Consider the following 27013-nt stretch of genomic DNA (forward strand, 5'->3'; position numbering starts at 1 on the left):
ATCTTGTAGGCTGCTTCCCTGCAAGCTTCCTGACTCCATTTCACCATCACCAACTCCTTAGTACCACCAGTACTTAATACATGCTACCCACTTTCTAAATCAACCCTACTCGGATATTTTTTGCACACTTCTTGTATATGTCTCCTAAGCGAACTAGTTCCATTTCCATAACCATCACATGCAAGATCAGTTCCACAGTAATTTCACTTAGCTCTCTCTTTAACACAAGTTTGAACTTTCTTAGCATCCTTAATCTCGAACTGAGGCTTCTCGATCTTCTTGAAGTACAACCACACCCACGATCTTCCAGCAGGTTTTTCTTCTTTTCCTTCTTCATTTACATCATCTCTAGCATTGCTCGGTCCAGCATCTGTAGCTCCACCACTTTTTCTCTTCACAGCAGCCTTCTTCTTCGAGCTTCGGAATGTTTTCGGAATCGTCTGAACCCTCGAAGCATCAGTTGGTGTACGTTGGAAGAGCAATGAGTTTTGAATTTGAATTGGAATCGGAACTTTGGGATGAATTCTGAGGAGAAGCCATGAAATTTGGGGAGCGCTCGAATACAAGATCACCTTAACCTAATTCACCACATTCAAGTTCAAAAAATTCAGAAACCTCAGAACGAAAAAGTCAAATTGAAAACCCTAGATTACTCATTATTGAATACTGACCAAAGTCACCGAACTGAGCTTCCAAGAGTGAAGTGCAGACTGCAGAACTTCGAGGAGAATCGAGTCAATCGACTATTGGATCGAAACCATGTGGAATTGAATATCTGAGAGCTCTCTCCGAGATCGTCGGGAGTCAGCGACGGCGAACTTCTGGAGCTCCGAGTCCAGTGGCTCGCTGGCGGAGGCGGATTTTGGAGATAGAGAGTGGCAGAGGAGCTGGTATCGAGTTGGGAGAGCCGAGAGAGTGGCGGACGGAGAGCCGAGAGAGAGAACTCGAGAAGAGAGGGTCAGAGGGTTAGTATCGAGTTAGGTCTCGACTCGATGACTTAGGTGAGTTAGGTCAGAGTGCTTTTCTTTTTATTTATTAATATTTAACATATTAATAAAGAACTATAATTGAGCAATCAACTGAATATGAATCTAACAAATCCATAGGTGCGATCATATAGGCATTTCCAACAAATCTTTCTATAGAAGAAAGACTGTAGAAGAGATGTATGTTCTACAGGATTGTAGAAGAAAGGGGGAAAGCGACGGGAAGATCCAGCAGAACAGTCATTCAACTAACCAAACTGTGCTGGTCTCAGTTTTTGTAAATGATTATGCTACTTCTTTTCTATGCTCTAGCTTCGTTGCTGACTGTTTTTCTTTGCATCTTTCAGGTGACGCTAACTTTATGTTCTTTGGGGACTTTGAAGAAAAGAACAGAATTTTAGCAGGGTAGAGGTAACTCGATCATAGTAAGTGTTTATTTCTTCGGTTAGTAAGTTTACTGATGGTACTGCTATATGTGAGATTGACATATCTAATATCCTAGTGACTTCACTGATTTGTTCCAACTCGCCTACACAAAGTATTTCAATGACGTAGTAGCTTTGCAAAATCCGAGCCAAGCTTACATTTTCATCGATTATGAAATTTGGGTTTGTTTTAATTTTTAATTGTTTCATGGGAATTGCAGAAAGATTTGTTAGAAATGCCTATATGATTGCTCAGTTTAAGAAATATAATGAGGGGACTGTAGAAGAAAGGGGGGAAACAACGGGAAGATCTAGGTCGGTGGCAGAGTCGGAAAAAAATTTGAAGCGAGGGCAAAAGCGTCAAACCACTTAGAGCCAAATCACTGTTAAATGAACAGCAACCCAACTTTAGTATATAGTAAATAACTATGTTTTAATTATATTAAAAATGTAAACATAGTTATCATTACTAAAAATGCTCTTACTAATCACTTCGTAAGCATGGCAAGGTGCCATTTGCCATTTATCTTTCGTAGTAATGATAATTATGTATTCGGATTTAGGGTTTGGTTATTTGTTTCAGGGTTAGGGCTTCGTGCTGATAACGTGTTTAAGGAAAACTGAATTGGGAGAGAATTGAGTCGTACTTTCATTGATAATAGGGGCTTCTTTACTTGAACACTCCCCCTTGTGTCGCCCAAACGTGGTGCTCCTCTCGTTGCCTCATTAAAAACCTTGCCGAGTAACAAAAATCCAGTGGGACAAAAATAACCTCGGTCGAAGGCCTTAGAAGCAACCAATGAGGATTGTGGTTGGGCCTGAGCGTCTGAAACGCTATTTGAAGCAAAGTTGGTGATTGCAGCATCACCTAGGGCGCCATCACCATGATGGACGCCATCCATGGCGGCATGGATACGGATTGTGCCATCCCTAGGCTGGTGGTGGACGGTGGCGCCGCCAGAGGCAGCAGCAGTGGTCACACTTAGTCCAGGAATCAACTTTTGATTCATGCTTTGTTTCGCTCGAAAGAATGGATGTCCGTGTGAAGTTTTTAGTAGACGGATCATCATGACTAGGATGACCTATCATGTCGTGACAAAGCCATTATGTGTCTAAATCCAAGAGAGCTTCTCTCATAACTTTATTGGATTTAATAGCTCGAATAGTAACATAAAGTCCACTAGAGAGACACATAAACTTCTCTAAGATGCGCCTTTGTTCGTAATCATTAGAGGTATTGCAAAGGAACTCATTTACGTTCTCTACATGTGTTTTCGCATGGAATCCGTTGGCTATTCATAGGTGCGATTTGCCCTAGGAGCGTAGAGAGTTTCTGTGACAGTAATCAAGGTGCCATTTAGCAAGGGGAACTTGGGCTATTCCATGTCCTTGAATTAATACTGATGGCCCGGCCATCGTAGTCACAAAGTAATATGCTCAGAATCAAAACGAAGTCATAATGAAAAGAACTCGAAATTTTATTCATAAGCCAACAGAGTTACATCATTGTCTCTTTGACCAAAGAAAACCTAATCCAAAATGCTAGCTAATGTAAAACAAAGGTAGTCGTTTGACTTCTTTCAGTAACTCCAAAATAAATATGACTAGGTGAGTAGAGAGATGTCGGTGGAGCAAAGCTCGCTTAATTACCACTTATCTCAAAACCTTCCTAGACATCATACTCATTTTGGATGAGCCTATGTGAAGAAAAACTAAACCAATGGCATTTACTACAAAGTATATGGAAATTGCCTATTACATCTCTTGGAAAAATAAAGACTTAAACAGAATTGGCGATCTATTGATCCCAGCCAGATTTGTAGTCTTCAACCCTTCACTCTAGATCATCTTCTTGATATTCTTGTTCCACATAGTGAGCTTCTCTTGCTTCACAATATGCTTTGTAGGCGGTGACAATTTCTTCACGAGCTCTACAAATGTGTTCCCAATGACCGGATACTCCACATCGAGAACATACTTCTCTTTGCTCAGACTCCATTGATTGAGGCGCTTTGAAAGCATCATTTAGATGACTTTTAGTGTTGGTGGCGCCACCAACATGGCCAGAGGCGTTGCCTCCCTTTCTCTTTCCACGTTGACCTCTTCGGTTCCGTGTTCGCCTATTTTGGCTGTTACCTTCCCAAGTAGAGCGATTATATGGACCAGAACGTCCAGAAGTATCCCTAAGATTAGGGTTTCGCTCTTTGCACCCTCTCTTAGGAGCGCGACTATAATTGGATTCCGGAATATACTCTGTTTCCACAGATTAGGGAATTTTCTGTATACTACTAGCATCTTTAGCAATGCTAGCCATTTATATATACATATAGACCAAAAGGCCGCGCAATAGATACATGCACAGTTGACACTAGTGGAAAAAGGAACACTAAATCAGTCATAAGAGACGATGCAACCCATTGTAAAGTTTGAGCCATATTTCATACACATCACAGGCAAAGTGCCTCTGCAGCATCACATTATAATCATCAAATTTATTGCTTACACAGCCAATATTGTAAAGAGAGAGAGGAAAACTAGAATACTAGAAATATAGTAGCCGAGAGCGAAAACAGGAAGAAACCCTAGCCGTGTTTGCACTCGTCCGGCGACCCTTTGCCTCGGCGTCGTCATTGACCTCGTCGGCGCGTTGTGGGTGCAGCCGGACGAGTCTGATTGTCCGTCCATCGGGGACGGGTCTGAGGTGAGGTTGTTGGGCTCTCAATTAGAGTGGATCCGATCTGGATCGTTGGGATTTGAGAGAAGCACTACAAAAATTAATTGCAATGGCCATCGCCATTGGTCATAGATTTGCTACGGGAAACAAGGCGTCGCAAAAATAAAAATTAGTTTGCGACGACAAAGGAGAGCCGTAGCATAAAAATGCTTCAATTGCAACGGCATTAAAAATGTCGTAGCAAGATTTTTCCTAATTCTTGCTTCGCTACAATTGCCGTAGCCTTTATTTACTTTTCAACTTATTTTTCAGATATACTATTTGGGTGTTAAAATTGAAATCAAACTTAACCTAGCTCTACAAAGCGCCAAGAGACAAAAATTAGGCCCGCCTAGATTTTAGTTCCCGATGAGTGAAACCTCATACTCCATCTTCCCCTCTCCTCAACCCTAAAACTTTTCTGCATCTGAAGAACCTCATATGCCATAGTCAGTACTGACCTTCTCTTTCGATCTCTCAAGTTGGGTTCAATTCGGTGAGTTCAATTCGCTCTCTCAGTATCTTCTCTCTTCCATCAGTGGTTCAATTCGGTGGGTTCAATTCACTCTCTCAACTATCTTCTCTCTTCTATCAGTGGGTTCAATTCAGTTAGTTCAAATTATGAAATGGAAGAGTATGATTTCTGTAGTCTGAGAGGAATTAAGTATAGAAAATTTGCTGAATGTATCTAAAATTACTTTTGATTTTGCTTATTTATGGAAGAATCGTTATGTTTTTTGGTTTTGGATATGTCAAATTGGGTGTTTCGTTGGTTTCCCTTTCACTTTCTCCTGCAATCCCCGATTAAGTGACCTGGTCTGGTCTTTTCTGAACTAACCAGGTCCTCACGAAAGTAACAGGAGAGAGAGAATTTTGGATTTCTCAATTTTCCGTTTGCGTTTTCAGCTTCATATGCACAATGAACGACAAATAATTCTCGATTCCTTGTTTGTTTTGATTTCTTCTGTTTTGGATTTGCGTTTTTATTTATTAAATCAGAATTTTGGATTTTTTGTTTCTTTCTATTTTGGCTTGTGAGTTAGGGATCCTGGGATTTGTTTGTTTAGTTCATTGGAGCTGGAACACGATCAAAGTATTGTTTGTAGGTTAGCAAGGAAACCAAACAGAGTACATTGCTGTTTCAATAGCTTTAGCTTAACATGTTTCTCAATTAGTGGATAATTTTGCTCTCCATAGCAGGTTGCATATAATTTCATTGCCATGACTAATCACTACATAACCATGTCATCCTGTCTTTTGTCTGCGAGATACTCTGAGGGCCGTTAGAGGTTCTTGTAAATGCTAGTCTGGTATGCTTGTTAGCTGTATATTGTCTAGTTATTATATACAAAAGACAGCCCAGTACTTGAGGCTCTTGTGAATGCGAGCTGAATCCACTACTCAAAACTGCAATTGGATGGTTGATTGGGGCAAGCAATACATGGAACTGAAATTATTTTATGCTTAAAATGTTTATTAATGCTTGGACATGCCATATCAGAACCTACATGAATTGACTGAATCATAGAATTCATACTTGGAACAAACACAGTTCCATTCTTTTTATATTGTCAAGTAAACTGTAGCAGTATATGATATGTAGTATAGTCCTTCCAGCCTTAGCACTCTCCCTTTGGATCATTTTGGAAGGAAAAAAAAATGATGCTTATGCCTTTGGGGTTTAGGAATATATCAAATGAAGGGTTTTTTTTCCCCCCTAGCCCACCATTATATGAGAGAGATTCAAATCCATATCCAAGATGCTGACTTTGATATATATGCTGATTTAGTCTCTCTGCATATTGGAAATGATGTTTGCAGACTTCTAGTAATTTACGTATCAGATGATTTAGCTATTGGGTTGGTCACTAGAACTTTAATTTGTGCATGCAAGCTGCTATGGTGTATAAGTCAGTTTTTGCCTGGTGAGCATCCAAACAAATTTTTGGTCTAGTGTTTCACGAGTTTCTGGGTCATGGGATTAGATTTCCTTGATTATCCTACAAAAGAACCTGAAGTTGACTGAAACCTGTAACAAGTCTCAAGTTTTTTGCCTCAAGTGTATGTGACCTGTGTATAGTTTGCTTATATGGTGAGTAAGGTTAATTAATTCTAAACAGAAGGGAAAGTTAACTGAAATCTACTAGCTTTGGATAAGTTTAACCTTAAAAACATGAAGTGACTCACTTTCAGCGGACAACCTTAGGCTTCAAAGATAGAAACTTTACTACAGGTTTAAAGGTGAAATGGAGGCTACAGGTTTGGAAGTGTGCATGGTTTTTGAAATTCTTTGAGAATAACTGTACAGGAAAATAGAAATTTAGGTAGGTGCATGGTTTTCATCACATACCAAAATTCTTGTTTCCCAAGTAGATACTTTGAGATCAGCCAGTTAACATATATCTCTAAACATTTGTTGGCACCAAAACCCCACTAGCAAGTGCTCAAATGCCACTCTAAAACTACATTTTAGTTTTCTCAAACCAATAGGACCACTTGATCTCTTTGAATAGTAAGTTGCCATAGAGACTGGTGTTTAAAATCCCAAACTCGTTAAAATGCTTGGATTGACTGCTCTTTTGGTTCTTCTGCATTATCATCACAGGCTCAATGTTTAAGTCTGTAGCTGGAGAAAGCAAAGGCTCTAAGACATGTCAAAGTCATCTTCTGCAACCATAGTTGGAGGTGCTGTTGGGGCACTTGCCTTGGTGGCAATAGTCGTCGGATTCATGTCGTTCTGCAAGGCACAATGTAATAAGCATTTCCCCAACAAGAACTCGAAGACTGGTTCTTCGGATCCATCTGCAATAGGTAAGATTTTATATCACATTTTGTCTAGTGTTTTTGCCAATTAGTTAACTACTGATGTCTATGATACTCTTCTTGCCAACATGGTCAGTTGAGCTGACTAGAGGTGGACCTAGTTCAGCAAGGCACTTCACAATGGAGGAGTTAGAGCAAGCTACCAAGCATTTTGATGAAAGGAGTCTTCTGGGATATGGAAGTTTTGGACTTGTTTATAAAGGTTTGCTCCATGATGGGACAATTGTGGCTATCAAAAGGCGCCTCGGTGCTCCTAGACAGGAATTTGTCTCAGAGGTATAACTAAGTGGGGACATATCATAGTGTTCTACACTCTATACTTCTGTGCATTACATTTTGTAGCTCCTAGTTACTTAATGAACCATGTTCTATGCCTAAACTGGATATAGTGTTAAGGATCAGTTTCTTTTCATTTTGCATAATGAACAACTGTGCATAACAAAAACAACTATGTAAGAGCTTAATTATGTGGTAGCAGGTAATGTACTTGTCGCAGATTCATCACCGAATCTTAGTTAAAATACTGAGTTACTACCACGAAAGTCTAAAATACTGAGTTACTGCCACGAAAGTGGATTTCAAATGTTGATTTTTGAATATTTACCAAATGGAAGCATGTGCAATATCCTATATGGTATACCTCCTTTTACTAATCATACTGGTTTTTAAATACTATTGATGCATATATACTTACGCAAGTTACATATATATGCCATTCATTTTCTGGCAGATACTAAATAGGATCCATCAACTAAACTAGAGTTTAAGCAAAGGTTATGATCAGTCACTTCTTACTTGGAATCTCTGGGACAACATCAGTAACAAGCATGTCTGTAGTTGGCCATCAAAGAGAGGTGAGTGATGTGAATAATCCCCCTCCCCTCTCGTCCTCCTCCTCTTCCCTCTCTCCCTCAAGAATACTTGTACAGATTTATACTTTTATGTTTTGAATGTCCATTTTTATTCATTCAGAGCCATCATGAATACTTATATATGTTCTAGTGATGACACTTAAACGATTGAGAGTTGTGATAAATATTAGCCATTCTTTCATCAACCTAGAAAACACATACGTAATTCATTTTGGATATTGTACACTTGGCCTTCTGGAAATATATATATATATAGATACATTTATGCTTTTGTTTATCTAGTTTAGGCTTTCGGTAGTATTAGCTTCTAGCTAGCTGCTGCTTTGTTATATAATTGAAGATTGTTAGTTTTGATTCTTAAACTTAGCTAGCTTCATATATTTCTTCAAGGTTGTATTTTGACTCTGTAAAATTGTCATATAGGTAGTACCTTGAAGCATCAATTCAAGCTTGGTGAGCAGCTTCTGTTTCTTACTAGTCAGGCTTGGTGAGCATCTTCTGTTTCAATGTTGAAGTAGAGGAAGATTGGCACCTTGTAAAGCTTAATTATCTTGTAAACTTTCGTAGAAGCTTCATTCATTTTGTAACATTCATGAGAAAAATTAAAATGTTACATTCCCTTTTGTATAAGCTTTATTCCTTTTTGTATAGCTTTTATAAAAAAAAAAAAAAAAAATTGGCATGCATAGTTGCATGCCAGATTTTTTTTATTCATAAATAACATTTTTGCCGTCGCAAATGACTTTTGGCGACTGTAGATAACTCTGGTAGCGGTTGGTGGCGTCGCTATTGGTATTGGCGACAGCATTCTTGTGACTGCAAACCTTTTGCCGTCGCTAATACTCTTACGACGGTGCATTTGCCATAGCAAATAACATTGGTGACGCCACCAACGGCGACCAAAGTTTTGCCGTCGCCAAAAGTCATTTGCGACGGCAAATGAAGTTTTAGCGACGACATTGCGCCGTGGCCATTGCAATTTTTTTTTGTAGTGAAGTGGCTGAGGAGATCGCGGCTGATGGCGAGCGGTGGTCTGGTACTCTTTGGCGGGGTTGGCGGATGAAGCTGCTGTCGCGGGGCTGGCCGGAAGTCGCTGGTTTGGGAGCAATGTCGGGATCGTGCGAAGTCAATAGCGGAGGGACGATGGATGACCTGCTCTGGTTTGGATCTATGGGTGATCGCAGATCTGATTTGGGTAGAATGATGGCCAGAAGCTTAGGTTGCGAGGATGGTGGAGCGCTGATGACGGCAGCGAACCGAAATAGGGGGAGGTGCCAGGATATTGGCGGTGGCTAAAACAGTATTGGGCCGGGCTTGTCATGTTGGCTCTGATCCTCTAGCTACATGGGCTTGGGCTCAGTTTTTGGGCCATGCCCTAGGTCTAAGTTTATTTTATGTTTTCGTTTATTTATGTTGGTTAGTTATATGTCGCTTTATGCGAGCAATAAGTGCCTACATTAGTTGTGTAGGACTAGTCGGGCCTTGTGCCTGTGTGTGCACTCAAAGTGTCTTGTCTACTCTAGGTAGGTAGCGAGTCTCTTGCTTTGTCAAATAGGCTCACTGCCTAGTGGCAGGGTGAAGCTAAGTGTCGTCGGATATACTCTCCAGCGGCAACATAGTAGGAAAGCTGTGCTATTGGTAATTATGCTACGTGGTAATTTAGTTACATATCGAGTTATCTTTCCGTTATGTCACCGCTATGTCAAAGCAAATGGAGTAGCCATTAGTGCACTTTTTGCTAGTTGGTGCTTGTTAGAATACATGTCTTATGTAGAGATTCCTGATATTATTTCAGGACATACTCTAGATGCTTATTGTAATCAGGGGTTTAGGCTTAATGTCCCCTCTTGTGTTCGACAGTTTCATTAATCAATGCTTGAGGGCAGCCGCACCAGCTCTTTATTCAAAAAAAAAAAAAAAAAAAAGAGAGAGAGAGAGACTAATGGACCAATGAAAGATGAAAGATTGAAACATCAGTGCGAATTACAGAGCTCACGTACCCGGCCTATTAGGTGTCTGAAACTGCAATTGAACTCATTAGCTGTTGCTGGATTTTGAGGGCGGAGAAAAGAAGGGGCTGGAGTGATTTTTTGAAAGGCTGAAACTTTCAAGAAGTCACTCAAACCCGTTCTTCCCACTTTTCAACATTGATTGAATATCAGTAGCAGGTACCGTTCCTGCGCAAAACACGTTTTTTTTTGTTATCTTTTTGGTGAGGGGAGAAGTTCGATGGAACGGAGTCTGAGGATTCACATGCATACTGCATACATAGTACTCCTGTCTGGGTCAGGTAACTCCTTCCCAGAAAGTTCATAGTCTGTGTCTAATATAATAATTACAAAATAAAGAACAATGGAAAACAGAACTCTATTATTGAAGTAGAGGTTGCTGGTATTTATTGATCAGTTATCATTTCGTCAGGACTAGGGGTGGTTGGGTTGGTGGCATGGTTTGGTTGCAATTATGAACCCAATTTCAATTATCACAACGCCAAAGCGGCCAGCCCTCTTGGATCTAGTGAGTGTGAAACTTGGTCGATAGGACTCTGGGAAAGCATACCAACATGGATGCATCTTCATAGTCAATCTTTAGTAGATACCACATTAATCTCCTAGTGTTGAATCCATTCGTCCTAGCCCTCCACCTCCTTTCCGTAACCCCTACGCCTGAAATGAACTACTGGATACTGATTCAGGACCGGAATCTCACAAATAAAATGTACAAACCAAATTCTAAGCGTAATTCAAATTCGTTAGACCATGTAGCAGATATTGTTTCTCGTACAAAATAGGTGAGTCTGGATTGGCAATCCATGCATGATTTTACTATCATCCCACCTTATAGCTAAGTAGCTGAAGTTGGAATTAGTCTCATATACCCAATAGGCCAAAATGAACTTCCCTGTGGCAGAAACTAAAGAACTTGAAGAATCTGAGTGTCACCTAGCTTGAGTGTCTCCTTTGCAGCATAACAAATCCACATCCATGAAAAACTGAGCAAAAATATCAAGAAAGTCAACTGGTTCTGTTAGTCTGAGTGAAACGCTGGACTGAACAAAGTCTGTAACATTAGCTTGAGTGGGTTGAAGCCTAATACTGATAAACATCGTGTTTCCTTCTCTGCTCGCATTCAGAATAAACAACAATTCAGGAAAGCTGAGTATAAGAAATGAGGATACATAGAATATTCCAGAAAACTGCTGGTGCAACAATAAGCAGTCACCATTCACGCGCAGGAATGAGAGCAGCTCCATGTCAAAATTCATATATAAATTATTGAACTAAGCAGTACAAGAGGAAATTGAACAACTTTTACTTTTAAAAATGAAAAACAGAGCAGTAAGCACTTAAGGCATCTCATAATCATGACAGTAGTGCTGAAGATGTTAATGACAGGAAACTTGTACACATCATATACATCAAGTATCAAAACAATTCTAACTCTTGGTATACATGTCAATTACCTATCACGTACAAACTACAATCCAGAGGAGATGTGTTGATGTATAAGAAACTTTTGTACAGGGGAACACAAACCACAAAGAAGTCCTCAGTTGTTCCAACTCTGCCAGGACAACTAGGTGGTTTATCCACCTACTGCCACAGGCACATATGCAGTTCCAGCTAGTAACGTTTCTAAACAAGCTACAATCACATTCATGTAAGTATAATTTTGAGGCACACCAAACATATGTTAGACAAATGTTAAAGCCTTCATCGCCCAATAACAAAGGAGTTTGACAAGTCATTTGACGAAATTTCTGATTTGCTTCCACTTACATCAACTTCAGCCACACGTCTTACTGGGAAAAATGCTGGTTTTGTTGGTGTAGGTAACGGCAAGCTTTCATTTGTCAACAGTGATATGGCATCTGACATGGTTGGCCGATGTTCTGCATCTTCTTCCACGCATAATAGACCAACATGTATGCATCTTAGCAGTTGATCTCTATTACATGAATCGCTTAGCCTTGGATCCATTAAATCTAGTCCTGCACCTTCTTTCCATAACTCCCATGTCTGAAAGAAGATTGTAATCTCTAAATTATCAAAAATTCACACATCAAAGGAAAAAGAAATTCATTACAACTGAGCGAATTGCATGACATACATATCCTACTAAATTGAGCGAGCGATGAGCATTGTGGAAGCTGTTGTTTCTCCTACCACTTATGATTTCAAGCATCAACACTCCAAAACTAAAGACATCAGATTTTCCAGAAAAAATTCCCTCCATAGCATACTCAGGAGACATGTAACCACTGTACCATATGAAAAAGAACCTATTTTTAGTGCAGACACACTTAAATGTATGATTAGCAACCAAAACTGAAAGAAACAGTAGGAATATGTTGCTAATGTATGACTTACTATGTGCCAACAATCCGATTAGTATTTGCTTCAACTTCATTAACCGTGAAAATCCTTGCCATACCAAAATCAGAAATTTTGGGATTCATATCTTCATCAAGTAGTATGTTACTAGCTTTAAGATCTCTATGAATTACTTTCAATCTTGAGTATTTGTGCAAGTAAATCAATCCTTGAGCAATTCCTTCAATTATATTGAAACGCTTCTTCCAATCTAGTAGCATGCCTCTGGTTGAATCTGACCAATATATACAGAGTTCTTCGTTAACAGGACAAAATCTATGCATTTTCACCACTGAACTCAGATGAAACAAATACTTAGATGAAAACATAGCTAATTACCAAATAAGATGTAGTCTAAACTTTTGTTTGGCAGATACTCGTATATTAACATCCTCTCTACACCATGAATGCAATATCCCAAGAGCTGAACAAGGTTAGTATGTTGGAGTTCAGATATGAGTATCAATTCATTTTTAAACTCCAATGTTCCCTGCACTGAACCTCTTGAAAGCCTCTTTATAGCTACTTCTCGCCCTGATGACAATTTTCCCTGAATTGATGATCCGTAATAAGCCATATGATCAGTGTCATTTAACACGTAATTAGAAAATTACTTCTCATTACCTCAAACGTACCTTATAAACAGGTCCAAAGCCCCCCTCTCCTAGCTTGTTTTGTAAGGAGAAGCAGTCTGTGGCAGCCATGATAGATTCATAGCTAAATGCTCTTAAATCATGTCCCATCGATCCATCATTCTGAATCCCGTGGACATCAGTTGATATATCAGATCCCCTTAAGTCAAGCAGGTCCTTCTCATCAATCTTTGCTTTGTTCTTCCCTATTTAGAACAATATAGAAAATTATTTTGTTGTTCAAATCTGGGAAATTATCTCTAAAAATTCATTATGTTTAAGAACTTACCAAAAAGGGAGAGTTTTCTTCTTCTTAATAGACAGCAGATGATGCAAACCGCCATTAAAAATACAGAAGTGCCAATAGCAGCGCCAATCCATATCCACTTATGCGCTGCATAGGCTAACAATTAGCTATATATTGAGTTACAATATACCAGCTATAGTTTTGAGTTTTGACAAACATGCTCATTATAAACAAGCTAAGGATGAGTATACTTACAGCTGCTGTCTGACTTTGTTGTTAAAAAATATACAACACTTGAACTATAACCTGCGCTGTCTGCAATGAATTTAAAGTTTCCAGTCCAATACCGGCATCCAGTCTGATTAGGAAACAGAAAGATGAATCCACGACAGTTACAATCTGCCCAACAAGCATCCTTACAATCACTAATACTGAGACTTGTATTTGAATCACTTCTTGATGATACAGTAGAGCCGCTAGCATCTGTTGGATTAAAGTAACCATTTTCTTGCTCAAATACATCACCAAAACGCCCACACTTAGTTGGCTGGTCCCAAATCTGGCATCCACTGTCAGTGTTATACCCATAACAGGAATCTGCTTTTGCAATATCAATTGATTCATCAAAGTCTTTTAGTCGCCCTATTGTGGTTAGCAGCCACTCTGATACAGCATTTTCATCTAAAGTAGTGTAACTAAAATAGTCTTCATTCTTCTTTGAAACAATGCTAAAATTATACCTCTTCTGCTTAATATTTTCAAAACTCCCATCTCGAAACACTCCACTACTCCAATACACCACCCCACGCCGCTTAATTTTCAATTCGTGTCCATCAGGGTCCCAATCAAGAGTGAAAGGTCCTGGCACTGCACTTTTCTCAGTTAACCAGCACGAAAGTGACCAATGATGCCCATTACTACGGTTAACCCCTAATTTCATACCTGGCAGAAGCACATCCCCAGGATAATCAAAACTCTGCCACAAATCCCTCTTCACCGATCCAGCATCACTCACTTCTTGCAGCACAAAATTCCCATCATCCATAAGAGTAGCCACAACATCACCACTGATGGTCTTCGAATCAGCAGAGTAAAGCACCACAGCACCCCCATCTCTGTGAGTAATCTTCAATGTGTAGTTCCTGTCCAATGTAAGAACTCCAAAAGGGTACAAAATGGGTGTTTCTCTATTCGCCACCCAGGCATAGTTATGACTCGCATTCCACTTTATAACCAAGTAACTCAAGTTTGCATCATGCTCATAAACACGAAAATTCAAAGTGAACTTCCCATTAGCAGAAACTAATGATCTTGAAGAATCTAGACTTTCACCTGATTTCAGTGTGTTTGTTGCACCATCACAAGTACTCCACAAGCTCCACATAAACACCAAGCATATCAAATCGACACCGCCAGCCATAAATGCTAAATCACCAAAACCACCGAGTACTCCTCCAAAATCCAAATGATAAAATCTATGCTGAAAATTTTTCTTGCTGCGCTGTACTGTACAGCCAAAAAAGCAAAATATTCTAGAGACCCTTTTTTGTGCTGGAATAATTGAAGAGAATTTAACACTCAAAACCAATGTCTCCCTATAAAGTAAATGGTCAACTGTAGCAAGCGGGACAGAGCATCACAGAAATTAAGTTTTTTGCTTTATTTAATCAGATTTTTGTTTGATTGATAGAGAGGGGAGTAGCTTTTTTCCACTAACAGCTAATTTGAGCATTAAAGAAATGACCTTTCATTCTCAGTGAGGACATTCAGCAAACACCTTCAACCCAATTCACCCACCTTTCTCCCAAAGACCATAAAACTCAATTGACCAAAAGCTAAAGGATGGTAAAAAAATTCAACCTGAAATCAAATAGAGAACTTGGGTGGAGGTCAAACCTATGATTTCTCTTCTTCAAGACTTGAACTTTGGGTTGTTGGTAGTGAGGAGCGGCTATCGTTGTCTTTGGTCTCTGGCAATCTTCACAATTTAGGAAGAAGGAAGCACGTTTACGTTTTGGGGTTTTTTTGTGTAAATAGTTGGTACAATAAGGAATGTGGTATCAGATCTCATTCATTACAAGCCGCCAAAAGAAAAGAAAAAAAAAAGGAAAGAGAAAGGGGGGGTCATCTGGTCCCAATAGCATCATTACCCAAACCCAACCGACTTGAAAGCCGTCAATGGCTTTGGTACACAAAAATCAACGTTGGAATATTAGGCCATGGCGATAGCAGAAAATCTCACATGATGCAAGCATTGTGAAGAAGTCAACTTCAATGGATCTTGCAATCAAGAAAGTCGAGTTGAAGACCGAGGTGCTTAACCAATAAGTTATTCTGTTTTTAGCTTTCATAACAACGCTGTTTTTAACTTATGACTGTCTCTCACTAATTTTTATAAATCATCTTAAAATGATTGAAACTTTCATAAAACGTCATACAGTGGTTGAACTTTTTTCGTTTAACTGCTCCAGATTAGACATATATTACAGTAACCCCTTGTAATACACATAATTACCTATTACATAATGTTACAAGTATAATATAGAGGAGATATATTGTTGTATACATGTATGACACTTTATTTACGTAGAGAATACAAAGCACAAAGAATCCCTTAGCTAACTCAAGTTGATCCAACTCAACCCATTGAGCTCCTTCACCATCCTACAATAAGGGAGTTGGACAAACCATTTTCTGATATCTTTTCAGATTCGTTTCCTCTTATATTTACTCCAGCCGAATTCCTTACTGGAAAAGATGCTGGCCTTGTTGGTATAGGTAAAGGCAAGCTTTCATTTGTCAGCATAGATATGGCATCTGACATGATTGGCCGAAGTTCTGCATCTTCTTCGACGCATAGCAGACCAACATGGATGCATCTTAAAAATTGATTTTCAACACACGAATCACTTAGAGTTAAGTGACTTGCGTCCATCAATTCTAGTCCTGCACCTTCTTGCCATAACTCCCATGCCTGAAACACGATTGTATCCATTTAGGATACATAATTTATTTGGGGCCGTGACCACTTACCCGATTTTAGGCTGAAAATTGTCCACTTGCTCCACTAAGAGTTTTTTAACCCCATTTACCAAATCTAACATCTACTGACAATTTTACCCATATTAATTAAATTGAAACTGCTCAATCTCTCATGTCATACTGTCTCTCCTCTCGGACTCTCTCTCTCTCTCTCTAAACTGAAACTGATCGATCTCCACCGGCGAAGAGTTGGAGAATCCACACCCGACCTGAGATAATCGCCAAGTACCAGATCCTCGAGCGGGTCAGATCCGGCGCCTACTCTGACGTCTACCGCGCCCGCCGTCTCGCCGACAACCTTAGCGTTGCTCTCAAGGAGGTCCATGACTAACAGTCGGCCATCCGCGAAATCGAGGCCCTCCAGACGCTCCACGGCTGCCCCAACGTCGTCGTTTTGTACTAGTACTTTCGGCTTGACGACGAAGACGCCGTCCTCGTGCTCGAGTTTCTGGGCAGTGACCTGGAGACTGATCAAAACGGCGAAGAAGAAGGAGGGCGAGATTGGCTGCGGCGAGGTCAAAAGGTGGAAGCTGCATATGCTGTCTGGGATCGACGCGTGTCATTGGAATATGATCGTGCATCTGGATTTGAAGCCGAGCAATTTTTTGATTGGGGAGGACGAAGACGTTCTGCTTTTTTTTTTTTTGGTAAATTTGGCAGAAGAATGAATATTGAGTAGTTATACAAGTCTTGTAAGACCTCAGAAATTTGTTATTAATTCCTAAATGTTTCCTGGAATTAATAAAGTGTTCGTTTGTACGATTTCGTGGTTCGAGGGTGGAGTGGAATTATTTTCGGACGAATAATTATTCAAAGTGCACGTTTTAGGGGGTTACGAAGGTTGACTTTTTATACGTTGAGATTCTCCGAAATCTTCCTTCACAGAAATCGTAGAGCGCGTCGATACGAGTTCGTGGACATGTGGAACGCGGAAATCGGAGTTCGTATGAAGAAGTTATCGCATTAGGAAAAAGTTTCCATTTTAGTTAAATGGGAAAAAAATCAGAAAATCAGAAGTTTCCAAAATGGGAAACTTTTTCTCTCTCTTCGGTCCCGACCCCGGTTCGCCCCTCTCCCTTCGTCGGCCGATATCTTCACCGTCCGGCCACCAATCGGTGCGATTCCAAAGGGAATCCTGCTCTCCTCAGTCCCCTCTACACGTATATGGTGGTTATTCGTCGTGGGAAGCATCGTACATGGCGGTACAAGGCCGAGAAGTGGAGCTGCCGACGTTGAAATCGCCTCCATGGGTTCTTCCTCCTCCGGCCACCATAGCTCGAGTTCTTTGAGGGCTTTTCTTTCCCATAGGACGTTGATGCTTCCCTCCAAGCGGCTTGCAACGATTCAAAGTGTGGAGGTCGAATTTTGAAGATTGTGATTCTAGGGTTCATCGGTTTTCAAAACTTGCGAGGTAAATTCCGGCCAAATGGCTTGATTCTGACTTTGTGCTAGTTATGAATGTTTCAATTGGAGTTGAGATGAAGAACTTTGATGTTGGAAGTTTTGTCAAATTTTGACTTTGGTTTGGTGGCGGTGCCGCCACTGTGGTGGTGGTTTCCGGCGGCTTCCGGCCACCTCTGGGGCAGTTTCTGCTTCTCAGTGCGATCTACTCGTCGATACGAGCATTTCGATATATAGTTTGTAATTTTTGGAAATCGTATGAGCATGTTATGAATTTTCCAAGTTTTAGGGTTTTCGATTCGATCGGTTTTCGATTCGATCGGTTTTCGATTCGATCGGTTTTCGATCCGTAAGGATTCGGCCGTCCAATTGACTTGTAGTTTTGTTATATTGACCGTATAAGTATTCCGGAGGCCTCAGGTGGTCTCGGATGAAGTTCGCCTCGATTGGCATTACTTTTGGGGATTTTAGTTCAACGGGGGTTTGAACTTTAATCGTTTTCGATCCGTTTACTAAGTTGTGATGCATTTTACTTAGGTGATTGATGGAGTGTGTTCTGTACTTTATCTCGGCTGTAAGAGAAGACACAGCGGGATTTAGAGGTGAGTAAATCTCACGTGGTTCATTTACGAACGGATTTATTTATTACTCGGAATTACTTGTTTAATTGTTAAATCATTTTCGAAACAAATTATTTGTTTTAAAATATATGAACTTGATCGACAACGGTTCATGGGTAAGTTAAAACAATGTTTTGATATAAAATGATTTTCGAGAGGAATAATTTATAAAACTATAGTTGGTATTAGTAGTCATTCCTGCGTGAATGACTACGTATATATATATTTACGTGGAATATATATATTGGATGGTGTGACATTGGTGAAGTTGTGTTTGAGAGTGTGATTAAATATATTGTAGTACCAAAGTGGTGACTAAAGTGGCGATAATTGATGTGTTGATTATTATGAAGAGGATAGGAATTAATGTTGAGTGATTGTGGTTTGAGATTGTTGATGGGTGATCATCTACTTTAGTCAAAGTCGATGGGTGAACATCGACTATCGACTTTAGTTTGGAGTTTATGGGTGATCATTGACTTTAGTGTCAGTTGAGGCAATTGGCATCGTAAGGCTGAACCTCGGCCTATGTGACAGGTTACGATTCAATTGGAGCTCTAGTCTGTTGTATGCGTGCGGTCATGGTGGTAACTGGGTTACGGCAATCATGAGTACGTAGTCTGTTGTATGCGTGCGGTCATGGTGGTAACTGGGTTACGGAAATCATGAGTACGTAGTTTGTTGTATGCGTGCGGTCATGGTGGAAACTGGGTTACGGTAATCATGAGTACGTAGTCTGTTGTATGCGTTGTATGCGTGCGGTCATGGTGGTAACTGGGTTACGGCAATCATGAGTACGTAGTCTGTTGTATGCGTGCGGTCATGGTGGTAACTGGGTTACGGCAATCATGAGTACGTAGTCTGTGGTATGCGTGCGGTCATGGTGGTAACTGTGTTACGGCAATCATGAGTACGTAGTTTTCGAGGAATGTTGTTGATGTTCTTTCTTTAGTGTTTACGTGAGATTGAGATTACTGTCTTTTCTATTGTTTGTTTTAATGTAATCTTTTGAACTAAGTTATATGCAGGGATTACTGTCTTTTGAATTGTTTGTTTTAATGTAATCTCCTGAACTAAGTTATATGCAGGGATTACCGCTTTTTGTATTGTTTGTTTTAATGTAAATTCCTGAACTAAACTCTATGCAGGGATTTATATGAATTCTTTTGTTTGTTTTCATGTGATCTCCTGAACTAAGTTTCTATGCAGGGATTACTGGTTTTGCTTAATTCTTATTGTGGGTACAATTGTGGGTTGTGATCTGTAGTGATTGGAAAATGAATTGAGAGACAGAGCATGTGGGTTTTTAGTTAGGTTGAAATTGTTGAGCATGTTATTGTTTAATTTGAACTTGATGTTCTTGTTGCTTTAATTATCTCAAGAGCTGAGAAATTATAAGCATGCGTGACGTGAGTCACTTTATTTGAGTTTACTCATACGGGCTGAAAAGCTTACCAGGTTTGTTGTTTACATTCCCGGTGCACTATTCTATGGTGTATGGGTTATTGTGCAGGTTAGAATATCGAGTGATCATTATCAAAACTGAGGTGTACGTTCGATGACGTGGACGTGGAAGAGTGCTCTGAGTTTTAAGTCTTCCGCTGGGTAGTGAGTTGTGGTGTGTGTGTTTACTTATTGAATTATTATTCGGTTTAATTTGTAAACACTTGGTGATGTAATATGTGACTCTAAAGAACGAGTCGGTATTGACATTGTGAGTTCAGTTTGTTTGTTGCTTAATTTATTTGATAATTTTTTCTATGTTTGTTTTCTTGTGTTTGTTCTCGCGTTTCGGATTTGAATTTTCTTTATTCAAAATTCAGGGTGTGACAAGTCTATTGCGGGGCAATAATAAGATTATTGAGAGGCAGTAATATGAGTATTGGGGGGCAATAAGTATTCATTTTGGTTTTGAGAGTTTATGCAATTCACTTGAGGGCAATAATATGATTATTTGAGGCAATAATATGATTATTGGGAGGCAATAATATGAGTATTGGGGGGCAGTAATATAGTTACTGGGGGGTCATAATATGGTTACTGGGTATTATTAGGGGGCAATAAATTCAGAAGCCGGAATCCGGTTAACAGTCCGGTGGCCGGATTCCGGTCATCTGTAGCCGGATTCCGGTCACCGGTAGCCGGAACCCTGGGCTGGCCGCTGGTCACCGGAGCACAGCAAGGTGGAGGATGACTTTTCTCTCTAAGTGAGAAAGAAGGAGAGGGCAAAAAAGTCCCAAAAATTAATAAAAAAGAATAAAAAAGAATTAATTGGGTAAAGGGGAAATAATCCCTTAGAGTGTTTTTGGAAAACGAGGTTAAAAAACAGTTAGTGGAGCAAGTGGGCAATTTTTAAGCAGAAATTGGGTAAATGATCATTTCCCCAATTTATTTACATTCACATGAAAAATAAAAAAAAAACAAAAATCAATACAAGTATAACTGAGAGAATTGCATGACATACATATCCTACTAAATTGGGCGCACGATGAGCACTGTGGAAGCTGTTGTTTTTCCTACCACTTATGATTTCAAGCATCAACACTCTAAAACTAAAGATATTCGATTTTTCAGAAAAAAAAAAAAATCCCTGCATAGCATACTCAGGAGACGTGTAGCCACTGTACCAAATGAAAAAGAACATTTTATTAGTACATACATACATCAATGCATGATAAGAAACAAAACTGAAAGACAAAATAGGAATATATATGTTGCTTACATAAGACTTACAATGTCCCATTAACTAGTCTAGTAATTGCTTCAACTTCATGCCGTGTGAACATCCTTGCCGTATCAAAATCAGAAATTTTGGGGTACATATTTTCATCAAGTAGTATGTTACTAGCTTGAGAGTTTCTTTTGGGACCTCTAAATCTGCTCACTTGACCTCACTCTATTATGAATTATTAAATGACATATATAACATACTATAAAATGACTATTAAGGACAATAATTATACTAAAAAAATATTATATTTATTTTATGTAGACTTTCCAATTCAAAAATATTAGATTAATTGTATTCCTTATTATTTTCCTTATCTATTTTCATTTTCCAATTTCACTACATACTTATCAAAGCATTCATATATATTTAATAAGAATTAAAAATATGATTAAGATCAATAGATCATGTGACATAAAAATGTATGATATATATGTTGAACGCATATTGGTGAGGGAAAACAAAATAAATTCTCTTATGATTTATGACCTAAATCTAAGTTAATCGATTATATTTGCAAAAAAAAAAAAAAAAAAAAAAAAAATCTAAAAATATTTAAATAATTAATCATGTGGTACAAAAAATACAAAAAAAAATAAACATTAAAAAAAAGAATGATTTTTTTTTTTTAGAATAAAAACAAATGATTTCTTCATTTTTTTTGTTTTTGCACAACTAAAATAGAAAAAAAAATATAAAAAAAAACATAATAGTTCATGGCACTTTCTTATTGATTAGACATCAATTTTTGAAACTCAAGTTTGATTCAGAAATGTATATTTAGTTAAGATTTATAGAGTGATTAAATCATTGAAATGACTAAATTTTTTATTTTAAAGATAATAATTTGTTTGCAAATTATATGAGTGAGGTTATTTGAGGAAGTTTAGTGAGGTTTAGTGAGTAAATTTAGTATTTGAAAATTTGATAAGAGGTGTAAAAATCATAGAGGTCAAGTGAGTAAATTTGGAGGTTCCAATAGAAAAACTCTACTAGCTTTAAGATCTCTCTGAATTACTTTTGATCTTGAGTGTTTGTGCAAGTAAAGCAATCCTTGGGCGATTCCTTTGATTATATTGAAACGCTTCTTCCAATCTAGTGCCATGCATCTGCTTGAATCTGGCCAATACATACAGAGAGTGGTTATGTCTTTTCATAACTAAAATCAAATGAAACAAGTAAGTGATGGTTTGATTACCAAATAAAATGTAGTGCAGACTTTTGTTTGGCATATACTTGTATATCAGCATCCTCTCTTCACCATAAATGCAATATCCAAAATGCTGAACAAGCTTGCACCAAACCTCTTGAAAGCGTCTTTACAGCTATTTCTTGACCTGTCGGCATTGATCCCTGAATTGATGATCCATAATAAGCCACATGATGATCAATTTCCCTTAACTAATTAGAAAATTACTTCTCATTATCCAAAATATATGACCTTATAAACAGGTCCAAAGCCCCCTTCTCCGAGCTTGTTTTCTGCAGAGAAATTGTCTGTAGCAGCCATGACAGAGTCATAGCTAAATACTCTTAAATCATCTCCCATTGATCTATTATTTGGAGGCCCTACTTAGAGTAATATACAAAATAAAAAGATTTCATTTGTCAAATCTCTGAAAACATGTCTGAAAATTCATTATGTTTGAAAAGTTACCTGGAGGGGCAGGATCTCTTCTTAATAGATAACTGAGGATGCAAAGCACCATTACCAATAGAGCAGCAGCACCAATCCTTATCCACTTATGTGCTGTATAGGCTAACAATTGAAACATAAGTTGAGTTTTAATACACTAACGTCTGGAGAGAGTCCTGATTTCAATAAACTAGCCAGTATATGAGTTACAATTAACTAGCTATAGATGTGCGAAACATGTAAGTTCACTGATCATGATTTCTGTTATCTTCTATTTATCTTAAGATTCATCATTGATTGGTTCTTTACTTTTTGTGGAAGCCAAAATTCTTATTTGTTGTTGGTGTGCACATGTTCTCATTTAATTGAAGGATGTGAAGTCATGTTATATGGAAAATTTGTTGAACAATTATTATTAGCTCATGAGCAAGAATACTTCCAGCGGCTGCTGGCTGATTTTGTTGTTAAAAAATAAACAACACTCGAACTGTAACCTGCTTTTGCTGGAATGAACTTTAACTTTCCATTCCAAAATCGACATCCAGTCCGATTAGCAAACAGAAAAATGAATCCAAGACAGTCACAATCTGCCCAACAAGCAGCCTTACAATCACTAATGCTGAGGCTTGTATTTGAATCACTCGTTGATGTTGCATTAGAGCCACTAGAATCTGTTGGATTAAAGTAACCATTGTCTTGCTCAAATAGACAAATACATAACCAAAACGCCCAAAGGCGTAGCTATGCACGGGCTCCGGTGGGCTACAACACACCTCAAATTTTGAAAAAAACGTTAATTTGTAGCTTAATTTCTGTTTAAAAAATTAAATATTAAAATGTAGCCCACCCAAATTTCTAAATATATATATATATATATTGGCATATGTATGTTATCTCTTTGCTTGAAGTATTTTATTGTATATTTTTTTTCTATTCTACTTTAAGAGGCATACTCGCATCAAAACTTGCTTTTTTTTGGATAAATTAGGTCAGAAAAAGAGTTGTTTGAGAATTATGATACAGATTCAATAATTAAAGATTTTCGGTTCTATTCAAGAGCGCATGATAAAATATGAATAAGTATGTTTTTTTGTCTTAGACTTTTGTTATCGAAATTCTATCAAATGTTTTAATGTTGATTTTTTTTTTATCAGTTAGCTATTTGATTATTTAATGGGTGCGGCTATTGCCACCCTACCATTTTTTTTGTTCACCCTACTTGCTCATAACACCCTACATTTTAATTTCAATTATTAGATTTACTTATTTAACCCATTTCTCTTTCCAAGAATATCCTTATATGACATATCCAATTAGAAAATAAATATTTTTAACGAAAATATCTGATTTAATTTATACTCATAACAAAATTAAAATTTATTAAAGTTTCCTAATAAAATCATAATCTGATTTACTCCCATTTTTTTTAATTTTTTTCTTTCATTTTCAATGTTTTTTTTTTTTTTTTGATAAGGAATTTCAATGTTCTCGATCTATTTCAATCTATGTAAAAAGATTAGTAAATTTACAACTATGATCAATGAAGAAGAGATTGATTTTTTTCTTCGTGTTTTAAATTTTTACTTTTGGTGTTCACAAAGAATATTCCAAAGATTTTGATGAAGTTAAAGGTAATGGTTTTGTGAATTGAATAATGAATTAACGATGAGGAGGCAACAAAAAGACAAAAAAATAGTAATAAATTCAAATTTGGGTTGAGAAGATAAAGACTAATGTTATTCAATGAGAAATTAAGTAGTTTTTCTATTTAATTAATTACTTATATATTTATTTTTTCTTACATATTTGGATTTTAGAAAATTAATGTACTTATTAGTCATTTTGCACTTGGGTAATATATAGTCTTTCAATAATTCAAATGTTTGTAGGGTGAACTAAGAAAATAGTAGGGTGGCAATAGCCGCACCCTTATTTAATATGTATACCTATGGTATGTTAACATTTCTTATACATCAACTATTTTTACCACTATGAGGACTCATTTTACCACTTTAAGGATTTATTTTACCACTTGAGAATTCATGTGGTAACTAAGAAAATTTACCACTTTAAGGATTCATGTTACCACTTTGAGGACTAATATTATTATTTTGATGACTCATTTTTCCACTTTAAGGTAATTATATGCATGTCATACATTAACATATTGTAGAATTTCTATAATATATGATGAGGTTTAATTTAAAGAAGGAATAAAACATATTACTTGTAAAAGTTAAAAAAAAAAAAATTTAACATTAGTAAACTTTTATTAAAATTTTTTTTTTAGCCCACTCAATTTTAAAATCCTAACTCCGCCGTTGAAAAAGCTTGCACTTAGTTGGCTGGTCCCAAATCTGGCACCCTCCGTCTGTGTCATATCCATAACAGTAATCTGCTTTTGCAATATCAAATGATTCATCAAATTAAGTCATATAACTGTGGTTAGCAGCCACTCTGGTATAGCACCTTGATCTACTGGCGTGCAAGTGAAATAGTACGTCTTCATTCTAATTTGAAACAATGCTAAAATTGTACCTCTTCTGCTTAAGAAACTCAAAACTTTCATCTCTGAAGACTCCACTACCCCAATTAACTACCCCTCGTAGCCTAATTTTTATTTCAAGTCTATCAGGATCCTAATCAAGAGTGAAAGCTCCTGGCATTGCACTTTTTTCAGTTAATCGTGACGAAAGTGACCAAATGTGGCCACTACTATGGTCAACCCCTAGTTTCATGCCTGGCAGAAGTACATCACCTGGATAATCAAAACTTTGCCACAGAACCATCTTGATCGATCCATCAGAGCTCACCTCTTGTAGCCAAAATTTCCAGAATCCAAAAGAGTAGCCACAACACTACTACTGGTGATTTCTGATGCATTGTAGAGCACCACTGGATGTGGGGGTAATCAACGAAATTGACCCACCATTATGACAATTGACCCTCGCCATAAGTACGCGGAGCGATGGCGTTATTCCATAACGCGGAGTAATGGCGTTATTAAATAACGCCATAATGCGGAGTAATGGCGTTATTAAATAACGTCATAACGCGGAGCGACGGCGATAACGCCATAACGCGGAGCGACGGCGTTAATCCATAACGCGGAGTAATGGCGTTATTGAATAACGCCATAACGCGGAGTAACAGCGTTATTCGATAACGTCATAACGCGGAGTAACGACGTTATTCGATAACGCCATAACGCGGAGCGATGGTGTTATTCCATAACGCGGAGCGATGGTGTTATTCCATAACGCGGAGCAATGGCGTTATTAGTAACACGGAGTAATGGTACAACGTGCAGTGATTACGTTATTGACGGCATTATTGAATAACAGTGATGACGTTATTCAATACTGCGGAGTTATGACAATAATGAGTACGGTTATCGATATTAAACGCCACTTGTGGTACAAGCTCTCCCTCATCTATAAATAGGGGGCATACTGACCAGGTAAGGGAGGGAATTCCAACCTGTTTTACTCCACTACTGAGAAACGTACTGACTTAGACATCGAGGGTTTTCTGCAGGTACCCCCCCTTCTCCTCGAGCCGACAATCAAACTCCAGGTCAACGCCCCAAGGAAGCTTCTCGATTATTCCCGGTCAGCTCTCGCTCCAGTCCACATTAATTGGTGAGTCAAACTCCTCAACGGAATTTTTCGACACCAACACTGGATCACCATTTTCATGTGTAATTTTCAATGTGTTGTTCATGTCTAACATAAGAATTCCGAAAGCGTATAAAACAGGAGTATATCTATTGGCAACCCAAGCATAATTATGACTTGCATTCCACTTTATAACTAGATAGCTCAGGTTTGCATGGCGATCATATACATGGAAACTCAAAGTGAACTTCCCATTTTCAAAAACTAAGGAGCTTGAAGAATCGAGAGTGTCACCTGGTTTCAGTGTGTTCATTGCAGCATTACAAGTACTCAACAAGCTCCATAAAAAGAGAAAGGGAATCAAGTTGAGATGGCAAGCCATGAATGAACCACAGGGTTTCTCCAAATGATAATTTTAGCTGAAATTTTTTGGTTGTGGCTAGCTCAAAAGAAAACAATGGGTAGATTTTATAGGACTGAATGATTGAGAGAATTCAACCATATTCTAATTCACCAGAAGAAAAAAGTAAACGGTCATCTACAGGCCAGCCAACAAAACATCAGAAAATTGATGTTTACTCAATCATATTTCTCTGTTTAATTTATCGCATTCCTATCCTTAGTTATGAGTGCACAAGGTCATGACATTTGTGGCCAAACCATTTCCAGTAAAAGGCTGCTCTACAATCTCCATGTACGGCCACAATCTCAATTATAAACCACATAACAAATCGAAGGTTCACACAGTATTTGGTCACATTCCCTTATTTCTCTTGCCTTTTCTTTTTTTCATTTCGAGGAAATCCAAGCATTAGATCACAAGAACCCTTTGTAGCTCTAGCTACTTGCATATAACTAGTACATGAGTTTTTCTAGTGATATAGAGCTAATTCTTTCC

At 38.2% G+C, this 27013-nt stretch overlaps 2 protein-coding genes and 1 pseudogene across 3 annotated transcripts; 1 reads left to right on the forward strand and 2 right to left on the reverse strand.

The window, feature by feature from the left end:
* The first annotated feature begins 6658 nt into the window (after positions 1-6658).
* Positions 6659-7418, forward strand: LOC133728654 (LRR receptor kinase SERK2-like). The gene is made up of 2 exons (XM_062156079.1): positions 6659-6935; positions 7024-7418. Exons 1-2 carry the CDS (start codon positions 6776-6778, stop codon positions 7227-7229), a joined length of 366 nt encoding a protein of 121 aa, XP_062012063.1. The 5' UTR covers positions 6659-6775; the 3' UTR covers positions 7230-7418.
* Positions 7419-11173: 3755 nt separating this feature from the next.
* On the reverse strand, positions 11174-14765 carry LOC133728652 (G-type lectin S-receptor-like serine/threonine-protein kinase CES101). Of its 2 annotated transcripts, none has more exons than XM_062156078.1 (7): positions 13327-14765; positions 13114-13218; positions 12828-13030; positions 12532-12742; positions 12190-12427; positions 11930-12080; positions 11174-11838 (listed from the first exon to the last, which is right to left on the reverse strand). In XM_062156078.1, the coding sequence occupies exons 1-7, from the start codon at positions 14489-14491 to the stop codon at positions 11533-11535; spliced, it is 2379 nt and encodes a 792-aa protein (XP_062012062.1). In that variant the 5' UTR covers positions 14492-14765; the 3' UTR covers positions 11174-11532. The 2 variants fall into 2 exon arrangements, with proteins under 2 accessions (XP_062012062.1, XP_062012060.1); XM_062156076.1 differs by having other exon boundaries at positions 13114-13227.
* Positions 14766-15726: 961 nt separating this feature from the next.
* LOC133731100 (G-type lectin S-receptor-like serine/threonine-protein kinase At1g67520) lies at positions 15727-27013 on the reverse strand (annotated as a pseudogene).

This window comes from Rosa rugosa, chromosome 2 (genome assembly GCF_958449725.1).
Source record: "Rosa rugosa chromosome 2, drRosRugo1.1, whole genome shotgun sequence".
NCBI lineage: Eukaryota > Viridiplantae > Streptophyta > Magnoliopsida > Rosales > Rosaceae > Rosa > Rosa rugosa.

Coding starts and splice junctions, on each gene's coding strand:
- LOC133728654 (XM_062156079.1), top strand. CDS start 6,776: ATGTCAAAGTCATCTTCTGCAACCATAGTTGGAGGTGCTGTTGGGGCA. Junction 6,936..7,023: donor TTCGGATCCATCTGCAATAG/GTAAGATTTTAT, acceptor CAACATGGTCAG/TTGAGCTGACTAGAGGTGGA.
- LOC133728652 (XM_062156076.1), bottom strand. CDS start 14,491: ATGGCTGGCGGTGTCGATTTGATATGCTTGGTGTTTATGTGGAGCTTG. Junction 13,228..13,326: donor AACAAAGTCAGACAGCAGCT/GTAAGTATACTC, acceptor GCTAATTGTTAG/CCTATGCAGCGCATAAGTGG. Junction 13,031..13,113: donor AAGAAAACTCTCCCTTTTTG/GTAAGTTCTTAA, acceptor TGTTCTAAATAG/GGAAGAACAAAGCAAAGATT.